The 15,642-nt window shown below is 36.4% G+C and overlaps 1 protein-coding gene across 1 annotated transcript; it reads right to left on the bottom strand.

Moving 5' to 3' along the window:
• Positions 1-11,222: 11,222 nt before the first annotated feature.
• Positions 11,223-12,215, bottom strand: LOC130684840 (olfactory receptor 1102-like). The gene has a single exon (XM_057507085.1). It carries the CDS (start codon positions 12,213-12,215, stop codon positions 11,223-11,225), a length of 993 nt encoding a protein of 330 aa, XP_057363068.1.
• Between the last annotated feature and the right edge of the window lie 3,427 nt (positions 12,216-15,642).

Genomic DNA, 15,642 nt, shown 5'->3' with positions numbered 1-15,642 from the left:
TCCATTTGTTAGTGTCCTCTTTAATTTCTCTTTAGAGTGTCTTACAGTTTTCAGGGTATAGGTCTTTCACTTCATTGGTTAAGTTTATTCCTAGGTATTTTATTCTTTTTGATGCAATTGTGAATGGAACTGTTTTCTGATTTCTCTTTCTATTGGCTCATTGTTAGTGTATAGGGAAGCCACAGATTTCTGTGTTTTAATTTTATATCTTGCAACTTTGCTGTATTCCAATATCAGTTCTAGTAGTCTTGGAGTGGAGTCTTCTGTTTCCTTACTTATTTTCTGTCTGTTGGATCTGTCCTTTGGAGTGAATGGTGTTTTGAAGTCTCCTAAAATGAATGCATTGCAGTCTATTTCCTCCTTTAGTTCTGTTAGTATTTGTTTCACATATGCTGGTGCTCCTGTGTTGGGTGTATATATATATATATATATATATATATATATATATATATATATATATAATGGTTATATCCTTTTGGTGGACTGAGCCCTATATCATTATGTAATGTCCTTCTTTATCTCTTGTTACTTTCTTTGTTTTGAAGTCTATTTTGTCTGATACTAGTGCTGCAAAACCTCCTTTTTTCTCCCCATTGTTTTCATGTAATATCTTTTTCCATCCCTTGACTTATAGTCTGTGTATGTCTTTGGGTTTGAGGTGTTTCTCTTGTAAGCAGCATACAGATGGGTCTTGTTTTTTTATCCATTCAGTGTCTCTGTGTCTCTTTTTGGTGCATTCAGTACATTTGCACTTAGGGTGATTATTGATAGGTATGTACTTATTGCCATTTCAGGCTTTAGATTCATGGTTACCAAAGGTTCCAGGTTACTTTCCTTACTATCTAAGAGTCTAACTTAACTCACTTAGTATGCTGCTACAAACACTATCTAAAGGTTCTTTTCTATTTCTCCTCTGTTTTCTTCTTCCTTCATTCTTTATGTTATTAGGTATCAAATTCTGTACTTTTTGTCTATCCCTTGATTGGCTTTGGGGATAGTCAATTTAATTTTGCATCTGCCTCACAATCAGTTGCTCCACCCTCCCTACCATGGTTTAACTACCTCTGGTGACAGCTATCCAACCTTAGGGACACTTCCATCTATCGCAGTCCCTCCAAAATAGACTGCAGAGATGGTTTGTGGGAGGTAAACTCTCTCAGCTTTTGCTTATCTGAAATTGTTTAATCCCTCCTCCAAATTTAAATGATAATCTTGCTGGATAATGTAATCTTGATTCCAGGCCCTTCTGTTTCATGGCATTTAATACATCATGCCACTCCCTTCTGGCCTGTAAGGTTTCTGCTGAGAAGTCTGTTGTTAGCCTGATGGGCTTTCCTTTGTATGTGATCTTATTTCTGCCTCTGGCTGCTTATAACAGTCTGTCCTTATCCTTGATCTTTCCCATTTTAATTACTATGTGTCTTGCTGTTGTCCTCCTTGGGTCCCTTGTGTTGGGGGATCTGTGGATCTCCATCGCCTGAGAGACTAACTCCTTCCCCAGATTGGGGAAGTTTTCAGCAACTACCTCCTCAAAGACACTTTCTATCTCTTTCTCTCTCTCTTCTTCTTCTGGTATCCCTATCATGCGAATATTGTTCCGCTTTGATTGGTCACACAGTTCTCTCAATATTCTTTCATTTATAGAGATCTTTTTTTCTCTCTGTGCCTCAGCTTCTTTGTACTCCTCTTCTCTAGTTTCTATTTCATTTATTGTCTCCTCCACCATATCTGACCTGCTTTTAATACCCTCCACCATGTTCTTTAACGATTGGATCTCTGACCTGAATTCATTCCTGAGTTCTTGGATGTCTTTCCATGCCTCCGTGAGGATGTTGATTATTTTTATTTTGAACTCCCTTTCAGGAAGAGTCATGAGGTCCATATCATTTAAATATTTCTCGGGAGTTGTATTAACAATTTTACTCTGGACTAGGTTCCTTTGGCGTTTCATGTTTGTATATGGCGCCCTCTAGTGTCCATAAGCTCTACTCTCTGGAGCTGCTGAGCCCCTGAAGCAATGTCGGGTGTCGCAGGGGAGCGGTACTGGTGCCTGTGGGGAGGAAAGAGCTGTTTCCCGCCTCCTGGCTGCTGTGCCTGTCTCCACTTCCTGCGCCAGTGGGCCGGTCACACAGGTATAAGTTTTTGTCCCAGAGCAGCCGGATATGAATCCCTGCTTTCCACAAGCGGCTGGAATCCCAGTGTCCCCAGGAACTCTGTCTGTATTAACTTTCCAACCCAGTAGTCATGCGAGTCTCATGAAAGCACCATAAAATGTAGGTTTGTGCTCCCAGTGCAGATCTCCGGAGCTAGGTATTCAGCAGTCCCAAGCCTTTCACTCCCTCCCTGCTCTGTTTGTCTTCCTCCCGCCGGTGAGCTGGGGTGGGGGAAGGGCTTGGGTCCCTTGGAGCCACAGCTCTGGTATGTTACCCCATTTGCTGAGGTCTGCTCTTTTCTCCAGGTGTGTGCAGTCTGATGCCATCCTCTTTCCTGTTGCTCTCTGAGGATTAGTTGCGCCAATTAAATTTTCTAATTATATCCAGTTTTCGGAGGAAGCCTCTGTCTCTCCTCTCATGCCGCCATCTTTGGTCCATTAATATTTGACACACAGTTAACAACACTCAGTGGTGAAGGGCTGATTTCTTCAGTAAATCATGATGGGGAGATTGGATAACCATATGTAAAAGAATGAAACTGGACCTCTACCCTACACCAAACACAACATTAAGCTTTATAACATTGGTCTTAGCAATGAATTTTTGGATCTGACACCAAAACACTGACAATAAAAACACAAATAGACATATGAAACTACATCAAACTGAAAATATTCTGCACAACAAAGGAAACAATCAACAAAATGAGAGGCAACCTATAGAATGAAAGATGTATGTTTGCAAACCATGCATCTGGTAAAGAGTTAATGTAAAAATATATAAGGAATTCTTACAACTCAATAGCAAGAAGACCCAAATATCTTGATTAAAAAGTCAGCAAAGGACCTGAATACATATTTATCCAAAGAATTCATACAAATTGTCAACAGGTATATTAAACAATGCTCAATATCACCAATTATCAGGAATGTGAAAATGCAAACTACCATGAGATATCTTACAACTTTTGGGATGAATATTATCAAAAAGACAGGAAATAACATGTGTTGGCAAGGATGTAGAGGAAAGAACCCTTGTACATTTTTCATGGGAATGTAAACTGGTGCAGCCACTATGGAAAACAGAATGGAGTTTCCTCAAAAAATTGAAAATAGAACTATCATATGATGCAGCAGTCCCACTTCTGGGTAGATACCCAAAAGAAATGAAATTACTATCTCAAAAATATATTTAAGCTCCCATGTTTATTGCAGCATTATTCACAACCAAGACATGGAAATATCCTAGTTGTCCATCAGCAGGGGAATGGATAAAATGGAATATTATTCAGTGTCAGAAAAAGAAGGAAGTCCTGCTATGGAGGATAGCATGCATAAGCTTGGAAAGCATTATGCTAAGATTAATGAGCTAGAAACAGAAAGAGAAATACTGTGCATATCACTTATATGTGGAATGTAAAGAAGCCAAACTCATAGGAACAGAGAGTAGAAATAGTGGTTTCCAGGGTAGATGAGTACCAGTAAACAAGACAAATGCTCTGGAATCAAGGAGTTCATGAAAAGAGAGACTATTAAATTATGGAATAAAAATTAAAACACAGTAACATAGGGTCAAACTTAAAGTTACATTGGAGGAATATGAGAACATTTCAGTAGAGATATTTAACTTTTCCTACAGGAATAATAGGTCAGTTTTCATAGGCTACAACATACCAGCTCAGTCTAAAAGATGAACAGGTGTTTTATTTATGACAACAATAAAAACATACTCTGCCTTCTTTCTCCTTTTAGTTTTAAAACACTCAAAATGTCATTTTCTCATCCTCAACTTCTCAATATAGACAACTTGAAACTCAGTGTACAATATCCCCTTGTCCAAACTAATTTTTTCTTATGTAAGTACATATAACTAAAGATAAATTTTATCCATGGCATGAACAGAAATTTTATCCTTAACACATAACCTATGTGCTGCATGCACTCTAGGTAATTTCCACATTATGTTCTTTGAGGTTATGCAATGGTGTTTTAATAATTTCAAATGCACAATCCTTAAATTTTATACATATAGACCAACTCTTAGATTGTGCATGTTTTATAGCCTTTCCCAGCAGGGGAACTAGTCTGCTCCCTAAGGATAGAGAGGATATGGAGGAACGTAGGAGGCCTGGCCAGAAAGCTAGTGCTCCTCAGACCGTATCCCACAGGGAGAGAGTCTTTGGTGCAGTGCGGATCCAACCAGGGGCAGTGTTGGCTAGTTTCTGAATTACCACTTGATAAGCAGATTATTGAGTTTGAAAATGCAACATATCATGGACAGAAGATCCCCCACAGTGAATAATTTCCTACCTAAGTTGCACCTATTTATTCAAGTATGAGCTTCAAGAAAAACTCAGAATGGCTGATTTGATTATTTGAATAATTCAAACCAAACATTTGCATTACATAAGACCACATTCATTATAAAAAAGCAACACACAGTGATTTCGCCATAATATAAAAAGGTAAGCAGTATTTATTTTACCCTGCTTATTTTATTGTGGTGTGTTTTTTTAGACTCAAGAATCAAGAGTCATCAAAGAAAACACTTTCTTCCAATCAGATACATTTTTGAGCTAAATCCTCTGAACTTGAAATATAGAGACTGTAAGTAATAAATTTTATGAAATCATCTTGCCATTGTGAAGAGTTTTATATTGCTTAGTTTTGTTATTACTCAGAATATTAAATTCAAAATAATATTTTCTATTGAATGTTCTATGAAGCCCACTGAGCTTTGATTAAGAATACAGTCTGGCATTTCACTGCTGGGTTTGAAGTCAGTTAAGTCATATGCTGATTTCCTGATATTGGGAATCAGCCTAACCTCTCTATACCTCTGGCATTTTATGCAAAGTGTGAACAATAACAATATTTACTTCATTCAAGATGCAATAAGATAATACAGGTAAAGGTACTAATGAGTGGTTAGCACATAATAAATGTTCAAAAATGGTCAACAGTTTGAAAGAAAAACTAGTTTCAAATAAGCAGGCCTCTCCATAGCAAGGCTAGCTCCTGCCAAAATAGGAAAACTGGTAAAGGAAAAACTGAATACCCCATGCTAGAAGTACAAAATACCAGTAGTTGTTAATGGTGAGAATAGATCAATTTCAGGAAAGAAAATAATCAAAGGTTATCTCTGGGGATGCTTTCAGATATTAAATATAATTTGAGGTGGATTTTTAAATTCATTTTGCTTATATTTCTATAAAAATAAAGTTTACTTCTCTTATGTGATCAAAGTACAGGAGGCTGGCACAGGTAAGAGAAAAATAAGATAAGATAAATAAAAGCCCAGTGAGTTAGAGCAGTTTTTCCCCAGGTATTACTGATGGTTCGTATCTCCCAGCATAGACGAGTCTATTGACTGGAAGCTAAATATTTCTGCCAAAATACCGCATGATCTCTCCTCTCCTAGATTAAGAAAAGGCTACTCCAGGGCAGGAGAAAGGCAAGCAAAGTTCAAGAAGAAAGGAAAGGATGTAAGTTAACGTAATAGTGATAAATACAGTAAGTATGATAATGGTCATGATAACAATATCCAATAGAGCTACAACTTATTTTAAGTCAAGCAGTTAATGTAAGTTATGCTAACTTCTCAAAACAGTTCCCTCAGTTACCTGTTATTACTATGGCATCTCTATTTTCAAACAAGGAAAATTAAGTTATGATCATTTAAATCAAGGTGTATTGCCAGAATATATCTAATTTCCCTGTGAAGTCATTCAATGTCAATGTATTTGGTCAGCAAGTACTCGCATCTAGTTAAATGGAGCATGATTGCTGAGATCAGTGGAAATTCCCTCAGGGAACACTTACAAACCACTTACCAGTGTAAGTACTAGACTAGCTATTGGAAGACAAAACCGAATAGAGTAATGAGGGAATTTTTCTTTCTTGGAATGTGTGTTGTTCTCTTTTCTTAAAAGTAAAAAATAACAGAATGATTCTGTGATACCCTAAAATCTGACAAAAGTCTCAGATTAGATGTTACTTTCTTAAGGAATTCCCTGAAACTCCCATATCACTTTGTAATTCTCTCTGTCTAGACTCTACACATTCTAGAGTAATACTGACTTACCTGTCTGACTTCACCACTGGTCTGTAAGCTCTGTAAAGACAGAAACCTAGCACGTAATATACCATTGGTGTCTTTAGTATTTAAAACACTTTGTATTTAGTACACACTTAGCATTTATCCATAATAAACTACAATAGATACTGAAAAAAAAAAAAATATATATATATATATACTGACTGCTACATTCATCATACTGGAATCACTTGAAATTCAATTTTCTTTGCTATAGTTGTTTTGCATAAGATTTATCAGAAGAAAAAATACATGGAGAGGGAGATCTGAGAAAATATAAAATGGGAAAATAACTATTAAAATGTGAAAAGAGGAGAATAAAGGGGGGAGACCAATAAAACAAAGACGGAAACGTCAAGAAAAGATTTTGGAGTCTGCCCTCAGTCTCAGTTTATAGAACATAGGTATCATTTGAATCCGAGGTCCTTGATTTCAACTCTTGACATTTCTAAGCCATAAGCAGATTTGAGTGAGGAAGGAGCTTTCATGTTAGGGTATGCTATGAGAAATTAAAGTCAAATAGAGGATTTGCTGCACTAAGAAGGGAGGAGTTTAGGATTAGGGAGAAATAAGTAACAAAACATAGAAATTGTGCGTTCTTTCAGTTGTTTGGGGTTTGTGAGAGGGAAGAGGGGCTGGGGGAAGTTGCACTTTCCTCTCACAGGAGATGAAGATGGATTTGGGGTCTGGGAAGCAGAGGAGAAACTTCAAAAGTCGTGACAAGTGGTTCTGGGAGTATGTGACAATCTTTGAAAAAGGTCACAGTTCAGCGTTAATGAAGGCTGGATGGAAAATCACAAAACAGTGATGTCCGGGATTCAGTACAGTGGAGGAGAAACTGAAGTGATTTGGTCTAAAAACTGATTAATTTTTTAAGAAGCTGATTAGATTAAGTCTACACTGCATTTAGCACTGTGCTTTCTGATATATTTAGAATACATATTATGTAATATATGTTATGTTTATAATGCACACTTAAAATTTGTCCATAATAAACTATAATGTATATGGCAAAATATGTTGATTGATGTGTTCATAATATGTTGTACATTTATAATATATGTTCATAATACATACATTGATTGATATATTCATAATATAGACCCTCGATATATAATTGATATGTTCATTTTATATGTATATATATTATATATATATTCAAAAACTCATGTTTAGAGGTAAGAGAAAGGTGGGCAGAGGCAGATTTTATATTTTGTCTGGTGTCAGGCGTGTGATCCCTATGATCAAATTCTCTTGCATATTTTGTTTTCCTTTTTCCTTGTATAATTATCCCACAAAGGCTCTAAACTTATCTAATGACTCCTAAGGACCTCAGATTTGGAATATAAGTAGAGTTGTTAAGATTGTTGGGGCCAGGCTAGGGTTGAGGACATATTACTGCACAATCTTATTTACTTTATTTCCGATCTAAATTTCAACTGAGCATATGACTCACTGTGAGGCAATATGTCTAATACAAATTTATATGATATATTCAATGGAATAGTTTTCTATTTTTTTGGCAAGACAACATTCCTTATTTTTCTGATGAGTGTCTAAATTTCTTTCCCAGACTGGCCTGAACTGGGTCTGGAGGAGAGTCTTACTGACCACCTTGCCCTTTAGGATTCTGAGATGAAGTTCACATGGGAATCATCAAATCACACATGAATGAATCATATATATGGATTGTAGATTAGAAGGTTCTAGGCATAAAATAATACCAATAAAAAGCAAAAAGAGACAAGACTGAAAAGGAGAAATGCTTCTTTTTAGAAAATGTCCCACATTACAGGGGCCTTATCGGGATGTAATATATCTGACATGTTTTGTTCTTCTAACTGTTGTCTGTTTCACCACATCATCCATTTATCCTTTTGTTAATATGAGCAAGCAGAATAGAGTTTAAGATTACTATGTGTATTTACATACCAGGATTAGAGGATATTGAATTTGAAATATATCACCAAAAACACAAAACAAGAAAGCTAAAAAGCTGGACATGTGCCCTGCATCTGTGGATTTGAAATCATCTCATTAATATGTCCCATTCTGCAACTGGGCCCCATGGATTGAAGTGACTTCTAGACCCTGAAATCACCATTCACAGATGGAAACCACGGGACAAAAACATCCACAGTGAAATCACTCTACATTGATGGATTTCATCCAGTTTAGCTTTTCTGATATTCCTGACCTCCAAGGAATTCTTTTTGGGGCGTTTTTTATAACCTATGTGATTATTCTGATGGCAAATAGCTTCATTATCATAATAACCAAGGTTGATCCCTCCCTTCAGATTCCCATATATTTTTTCCTTGGGAACTTTTCTTCCTTGGAAATACCTATCAGTCACTATCTGCAGATTACTAACAGATCTTTGTAGACAAAATAGAACTATTTATTTTCTGGCCTGTGGCACTCAAATGTATTTCCTTCTGGTCTTTGGAGCCACTGTTTTATTCTGAATGTGATGGCTTATGCCAGGTGCGTTGCCCTTTGCAGACCATTTGTCTACCCTGTCCTCATGAGCAATAGGCTATGTGTCCAACGGGCAGCAGGCTGTTGGGTCACTGTAACCCGGATTTACATAGGGCTCACCTACCGGATCTTCTCTCTGCCCTTCTGCAGAGTAGAATCATGAGCAAAGATCAACAAACAGAAGGTGAGCTGTAAGCTACCAAACAGAGCATCACTGAATCTGAATTCTACTGATTTCAGTAGATTTAGGTATTTTTTTCTATGAAAACATGCAATTGAGTCACAATCTCACTGGTCAAAACTCATAGAATACAACATCATTTGGTCATACGGTTCCCACTGGCACCTGCTATCTGATAAGTATTAACTCTGAAACCAGTGGGCATGGCAGGGGCACATTATTCAGAATTAGAAAACACAAAGTCGTGGTTGTGCCAGATTGTGTCTACTTCTATGTCCTGACTAAGGAAAAATGCTGAGGAAGCAATTTTCTCCTGACCTAGTGAAGGCGCATGGAAATCCAGGCATGGAAAATGTCTCTGTTTCAGAAACAAGAGCAAACTGATATAGAATCAAAACTTAGTCAAAAGTAAAGCAGTCATATGGGGCTGGAAACACTAGGTTCATGCTTAAAGTGGTTCTCCCCGTAAAGTACATGGAGGAGGTTGAAATGTAGATATGTTGAATTCATAATGCTGCAATAAGAGGGATTTTTAATTTTAAAAATGTTTCGTAGGTAATATTTGTTCTTAATCCTTGTTTATAGAATTCATTAACGACTGAGGTTTATCCATTCAGGGGCTCCTATAGTGTCTAAGAGATATTATAATTCAAGTAATCTTACTTTTTATAATACAGAACTGTCATTGTCTTCTTAAGATTGACCCCCCAACCATAAATGTCTACGTCTACATAGCAAACCAGTGCCCCTTAAAAATGAGAAAGCAGGTAGGACATGTCCAGATGATGTCAACAATGCATGATATGCTGAAAAACTTTTCAGAGGAATTATAAAAAATGAAATGACAAAAAAAATCAATAAAGAATGTGAAAATTTTCCTACAGGTGATATCGGACAATTAAGAGTGTTTCTGCTCTTATAGGACATCCATGTATGGTCCTAACAATTTAATATTTTAAAATATGAAAACTTAATCAAGAAGAAGGAAGCAACCTCAGCAAAATTGGAAAAGGTAAATAAAACTATTGATACATTGGGCATGAAAGAGGGGTTGGGGTCAAAAAAAGCAAAGGCAGAGCTGGGTCAGGACCAGGCCTGTGGGGACACCCAGAAAGCTGGGCAGGGGTATCTTGTGGGAAGGGCCCAATCTTCCAGCCACCTTCTGTCACTCTCTCGATTGTGATTGTCTTTTGTCATTCTTGAGTTTAAGTATAAACTTGATAAATGTTAATGCCTACTCTCTGTATTCTGTGAGGAAATAAAATGTGTTTAATGTCTGTGCTCTGGGTGAAATAATAAGGGGGGAGAAAGGCAGCCTCACAAATAGCAGGGCAATGACACCAGGAACACGTTAGCTCTGGTCTCTGGATCACAGGCTGGAATGAGGTTTCTGCAAATGCATAGATCCAGGAGCAGACAGCTTCGGCCTGCATCAGTTGCTACTGACTCCATGGAGAGTGGGCTGGGATTGTGCGAACTGTGGTTTTGCTGTGGATGAGGTGCTGTTTGCTCAAACTAGTCAGATATAATTACAAAGTTACAATTGCAACTCTGGGAGCTTATCCAATTTTAGTTATATGGAGATGAAAGATAAAATTATTCATTTTAATGTAAGGTTACATGTATATATGCCTGTGTGTGTGTGTGTGTGTGCGCATGCACAAATAAACCCAAAATTATATGGTAAAGTATCAACTCCCAGTACCCCAGAATGTAGCTGTATTTGGAGATAGGATCTTTGAGGAAGTAATTAGTTTAAAATGAGGCCTTCAGGGTGGACCTTATCCAGTATGGATATTGACATTATAAGAAGAAGAGATTAGGACACTGACACTGAGGAAAAAAAAAATCATTTGAAGACAAGAGAGTGAAGATCGCTATCTACAAGTAAAGGAGAGAAGCCTCAGGAGAAATCAGACCTGCCATCACCTTGATCTCAGACTTCCAGATTCCAGAACAGTGAGAAAATAAGTTTCTTTTTATTTAAGCAACAAGTCTATTTTGTAAAAGCAGTTCCAGTAAACTAATACAAGCAGTATCATCATATATATATATATATATATATATATATATATATATATACACACACAGATGTGTGTATGTGTAATTATGTCTGTATTTGTGGAGATAGACATATCTAAGAGGCAAATGGATGACATGGTTTATGCATGTGTAAAAACTGCATACATGTTGGATTTACTATGATCTTTATTTTAAAATATGCAAGAGAAATAGAAAAACACTAATAAACTAAGAACACTTGAATCAATTTTATGATAGGAAGATAATGAACATCAGTCTTAATTTAATATTTAATGTGAAAAGTGCACTTTATCAAGATCCCAATTTTTTCCAAACACTCTTTTCATTGCATCTTTTACACCTTTGTTCCTCAAGCTATAGATCATGGGATTCAGCATTGGAATCACAATGGTGTAAAATACAGACACTATCATGTCCTGGTCCAAAGAGTAGCTGGAAGTTGGTCTCACATACATGAAGAGAACTGTTCCATGAAAAATGGATACTCCAGTTAAGTGAGAGCCACACGTAGAAAAGACTTTTCGCCTCCCTTCAGCAGAATGCATCCTCAGAATGGCCACCAGAATGAAACCATAAGAGATCAGGACTATCAGGATAGTGGATATCTCAATAGAGCCTGCAAAGTAGAAGACTAAAAGCTGGTTTATGTGAGTGTCAGAGCAAGAAAGAGCGAGGAGAGGAGGGATGTCACAGAAGACATGTCTGACTTCATTGGATGCACAGAAGGAGAGACTAAATGTGGCTACTGTGTGCAAAATACCATGCAGGATGCCACCAACATAGCAGAAAATGATGAGTGGCACATAAACTCTGGGTGACATGCTCACTGAATACAGGAGAGGATTGTAGATTGCCACATAGCGATCATATGCCATTGCTGCCAAGAGAAAGGACTCTGTGGTTCCAAAAGTAATAAAGAGACACATTTGTGCTGCACATCCAAGGAATGAGATGGATTTATTCTCTGATAAGAAATTGACCAACATTTTTGGAGTGATAACTGAAGAATAGCAGGCATCCAAGAATGATAACACACTCAAAAAATAGTACATCGGGTTGTGGAGATGGGAATCTCCAATGACTAAAATAACCATCCCCAAATTTCCTACCAGAGTAAAAATATAGATTGCTAGAAATAGTAAAAATAAGAAGACTTGCACCTCAAAGTCATTTGTGAAGCCCATCAGTATAAATGTGGTGACTTCAGTCACATTTTTCAACTGAGTCCCGTGTGAGTGTAAATCTGATGTTGACCCTGACATTTCAGTTTTCATTTACAGGTTTTAAAAACAGAATTAAAATACAATTCACCCAATCACATCGTTGTGTTTGTTTCTTAGAAGAACATATTAAAATCCCTGGCAGTGAAGGAAAAGACAGTGGTGAACTGGGTCCAAGTGGATGCGTTACCCTGAATAAATAAATAAGAAATTTTTTCATTCATTTGTTGGCTAAATTTGTCATGTTAAAACGGTGCCAAGTTATGTGGCTTAATTGACAATTTATTTTCTGTTAAGTTTACTACTTCTTATTTTCATAATACATCATTTTAAGGTTTAGAGAGACAAATGAATATAGGAATTTTTAGGTCCCTAAATATGATACTACAAAATACACACCAGAGTACTAACCCTACATTTTCTAGAATTGCATGAAATGTCTTTTCTTAATGTTCACTTTTGTTAAAATGGGAACAAATACACTTATGCAGGTGACTGGATAGCGCATAAGTGATAAAAATCAGTGTGAAAATTATTTAATTTTAAAATGTTCCCAAGTTACCCAGAATTGGGGTATGTTAGACTTACCTGTCAACCAGTCATATAAGGCAGACTTTTCCAATCAAATTATTTTTTGTGCCTTCTGTTCTGGCTACTTCATTTCATTTGTGCTTCCGGAAATAGTAAATAGATGTTATTCTGGAGGTAGATGCACCTTGTATGTAAACATAAATAGACTATTGCTTTTTTGTTTTACAGTTTTATTTCCTGAAACACATAATAGTAAGTTGTCCCACATTTGGCTTCTGTAGTTTATTTTAGTACTGTTTTCCAATTTTACCTTACTACCAATTCAAGATTTTTCTCCATACATGTACTCATTACCGTTGCAAATAAAAATTAATTCATGGCTATTTCTTTAAAATTGTATAGGTAGCGATGAAGTTTCTATAGTTACATAAAACATCACATGATAATAGATAAAATTATTTATCAAAATGACTGCTAAAAGAATATAATCACGATATAAGCCACAATGCAGTATTTTATTAATGCTGTATTTCCCTAGGCTGCCAGACTGTTTCTCATTCAGTGGAGTATGAAGAAAAGAAAGTGCATAACAACCAACCAGAATGTCAAATTGTCACCAGCATTTGGAGAGAAAGCCTCAGTCATTGAAACGTAATTAAATATTGCATTTACCATATTTACAAGCAAGATTTCAGCATAATGACCCTTGTTTTTTTCTCATCATGTCATTTTAAGGAGTGAAAAACCTGCCATGCATAGGACTGGGCTGAATTCAATGACCTACAAAGGATTTCTTTTCCTAACGTGAACCGCACTATATTTGTGTTATATTGAAACAACCATGCATCAGGGAGAATGAGCAAATCAGCTTAAGCTATCATTAGAAAGAAAAGAAAGTCAGGGGACCATATTTTTCCAGAAAGTTCCTTCCAGATTCATGTGGAAAATTGTTTTAATACATAGAATAGCTTTTTAATTGTGGGGCTACCAAGCCAAAAAAAAATGTTTATTTAGTCCTTAGAGAATTATACAGTAAAAAAATATAATTAAGCTTCATATTGATTTCTGTGTTAATACAGACAACTCACACATTTTTCCTGAGAATACACATGCACAAATATGTTAAAAAAAACCTCTAGCTTAATTTGAATGGTTATTTTAATAAAATAACATATAAAAACATAAATTAACAATATTAAATAATATTAATGTATTGCTTGAGAATCAAAATATACATTTATGTTTTAAAAATTCCTTGCCTCTGAGAATCCATGTATTAACTACAGAAGTATTTAGTGAAGAGAATTAGATGCAAAACAAGAATTAGGCAGATAGGAAGAAACACAATGAAAATAAATAAAAATATGTAAATTATGCAAAATTAACGAGTAAGTGGTCTACTATAGAATTCATTAAAAATTATTTGTTGACTGAGACACATAGTGGAATTGTCAGCTTCATTACAATTCTAACCTTTATTTAACTGATTAAGCTGAAGTAGCATAGCTGTGGGAGAGTTTTAAAAAAAGCATTTTATTTGGGCTCTAAAACCTTGTATTAAATCTCAGATTGAACACCTAGTATGATCTCGGGAAAGTAACTTTATACTTCAAACCAAAGAAAAAGTTCTTTGTTGTTTTTTGTGTTTTGAAAAAACCTACTTGTATTTGTACAAGACTATTCTTTAGCATTATTGCAACAAATTCACCTGTTTCTGTCAGGCACAGACTTGGGCACCAAAAAAGAGATGCCCAGAGATGAATGAGACAAATGTGTCAACCTCAGGGGGACAGCTGGGAGCCACAGCTGTGAAGTGACGTGTAAGTGGTTCTAGGATAGACGCAGTATGGAATCCTGATGGCCACTAGGGACAGAGGGGTCCTTTGTAGGCAAGGGATGTCAGGAACGGAGGGGGATGATGCTGGACCTGCTGCATGAGAAGGAGCGCTGCCCAGCTAAGGGGGCTACAAGAACAGAGCCATGAAGCCTGGCACAGTTGGTACATTGGCCAGACCAGGAGTTCTGGGTGTGGATAATAACTAAGTTGACCAAAATTGTTGTGCACGTCTTACTCAGCCACATGAACATGGTGTGACTGCAGAGTGCTTATTTGTGACATACACTAAAATGTGTTTTATTAAATTGAAGTGTTAGTTATATGTGAAGGATGCATATGACTTCCAAATTATATTTATTACAAATATGTTTTAACCAATAAAACTATAAATACAGAATAATTAAGGAGTTATAAAATCAAATTGTCATCAAAGCAGTGAGCAGTCAATGGGCCCAAACAGAAACTATTTCTGCTTTTAGTTATACATATGTGTGTTATATGACACTTTATATTAAAATTTTATTTCCATGAAATTAAGCACAGTATATCACAATATTCTGTGGTATCAAGCACCTTAAAATATACATTTGTGTTATTGCTTTCTGATTTGGGGCATGTCAGTGAAATTATAGTGTGTTTACTTAAATCCCATTGATAATTTGTCCCTACTAATTTTCTCACAGCCCTTGATACCTCTGATCTTATATGTAGGACCAGAAAGTGGTTCATGAATGAAGATACATTTTATTGAAAATCAGGTCCCATTTGAGCAATTGTCTTCTCCACTGTAGGGAACTAAAGGAACAACAGACAAAAGTCTGAAGTTCAAGTACCTCATCCAAGAAGCCCTTTAAATAGGCATTTCTGTCAACAAATATGTAAGGAAATTAGAATTGATTGTGTTTATATCTAAACTTTGAAAAAAAGGCTAGAATGACTAAAGTATAGATCCCAAATTTTTAACAAACCACAATGGTTCTGGAAAACTACAACCATCAGCTCCCCAGCCCCCATACAGTCAGAAAGCGCCCAGGCTAGACACCCACGGGAACAGTTTACAAGCACTAAGCTTGAGAAGAACGGACGCAGGGACAGCAGCTA

This window comes from Manis pentadactyla, chromosome 9, assembly GCF_030020395.1.
Source record: "Manis pentadactyla isolate mManPen7 chromosome 9, mManPen7.hap1, whole genome shotgun sequence".
In the NCBI taxonomy this organism is placed as follows: Eukaryota; Metazoa; Chordata; class Mammalia; order Pholidota; family Manidae; genus Manis; species Manis pentadactyla.
This window is presented reverse-complemented; position numbering and strand designations above follow the sequence as displayed.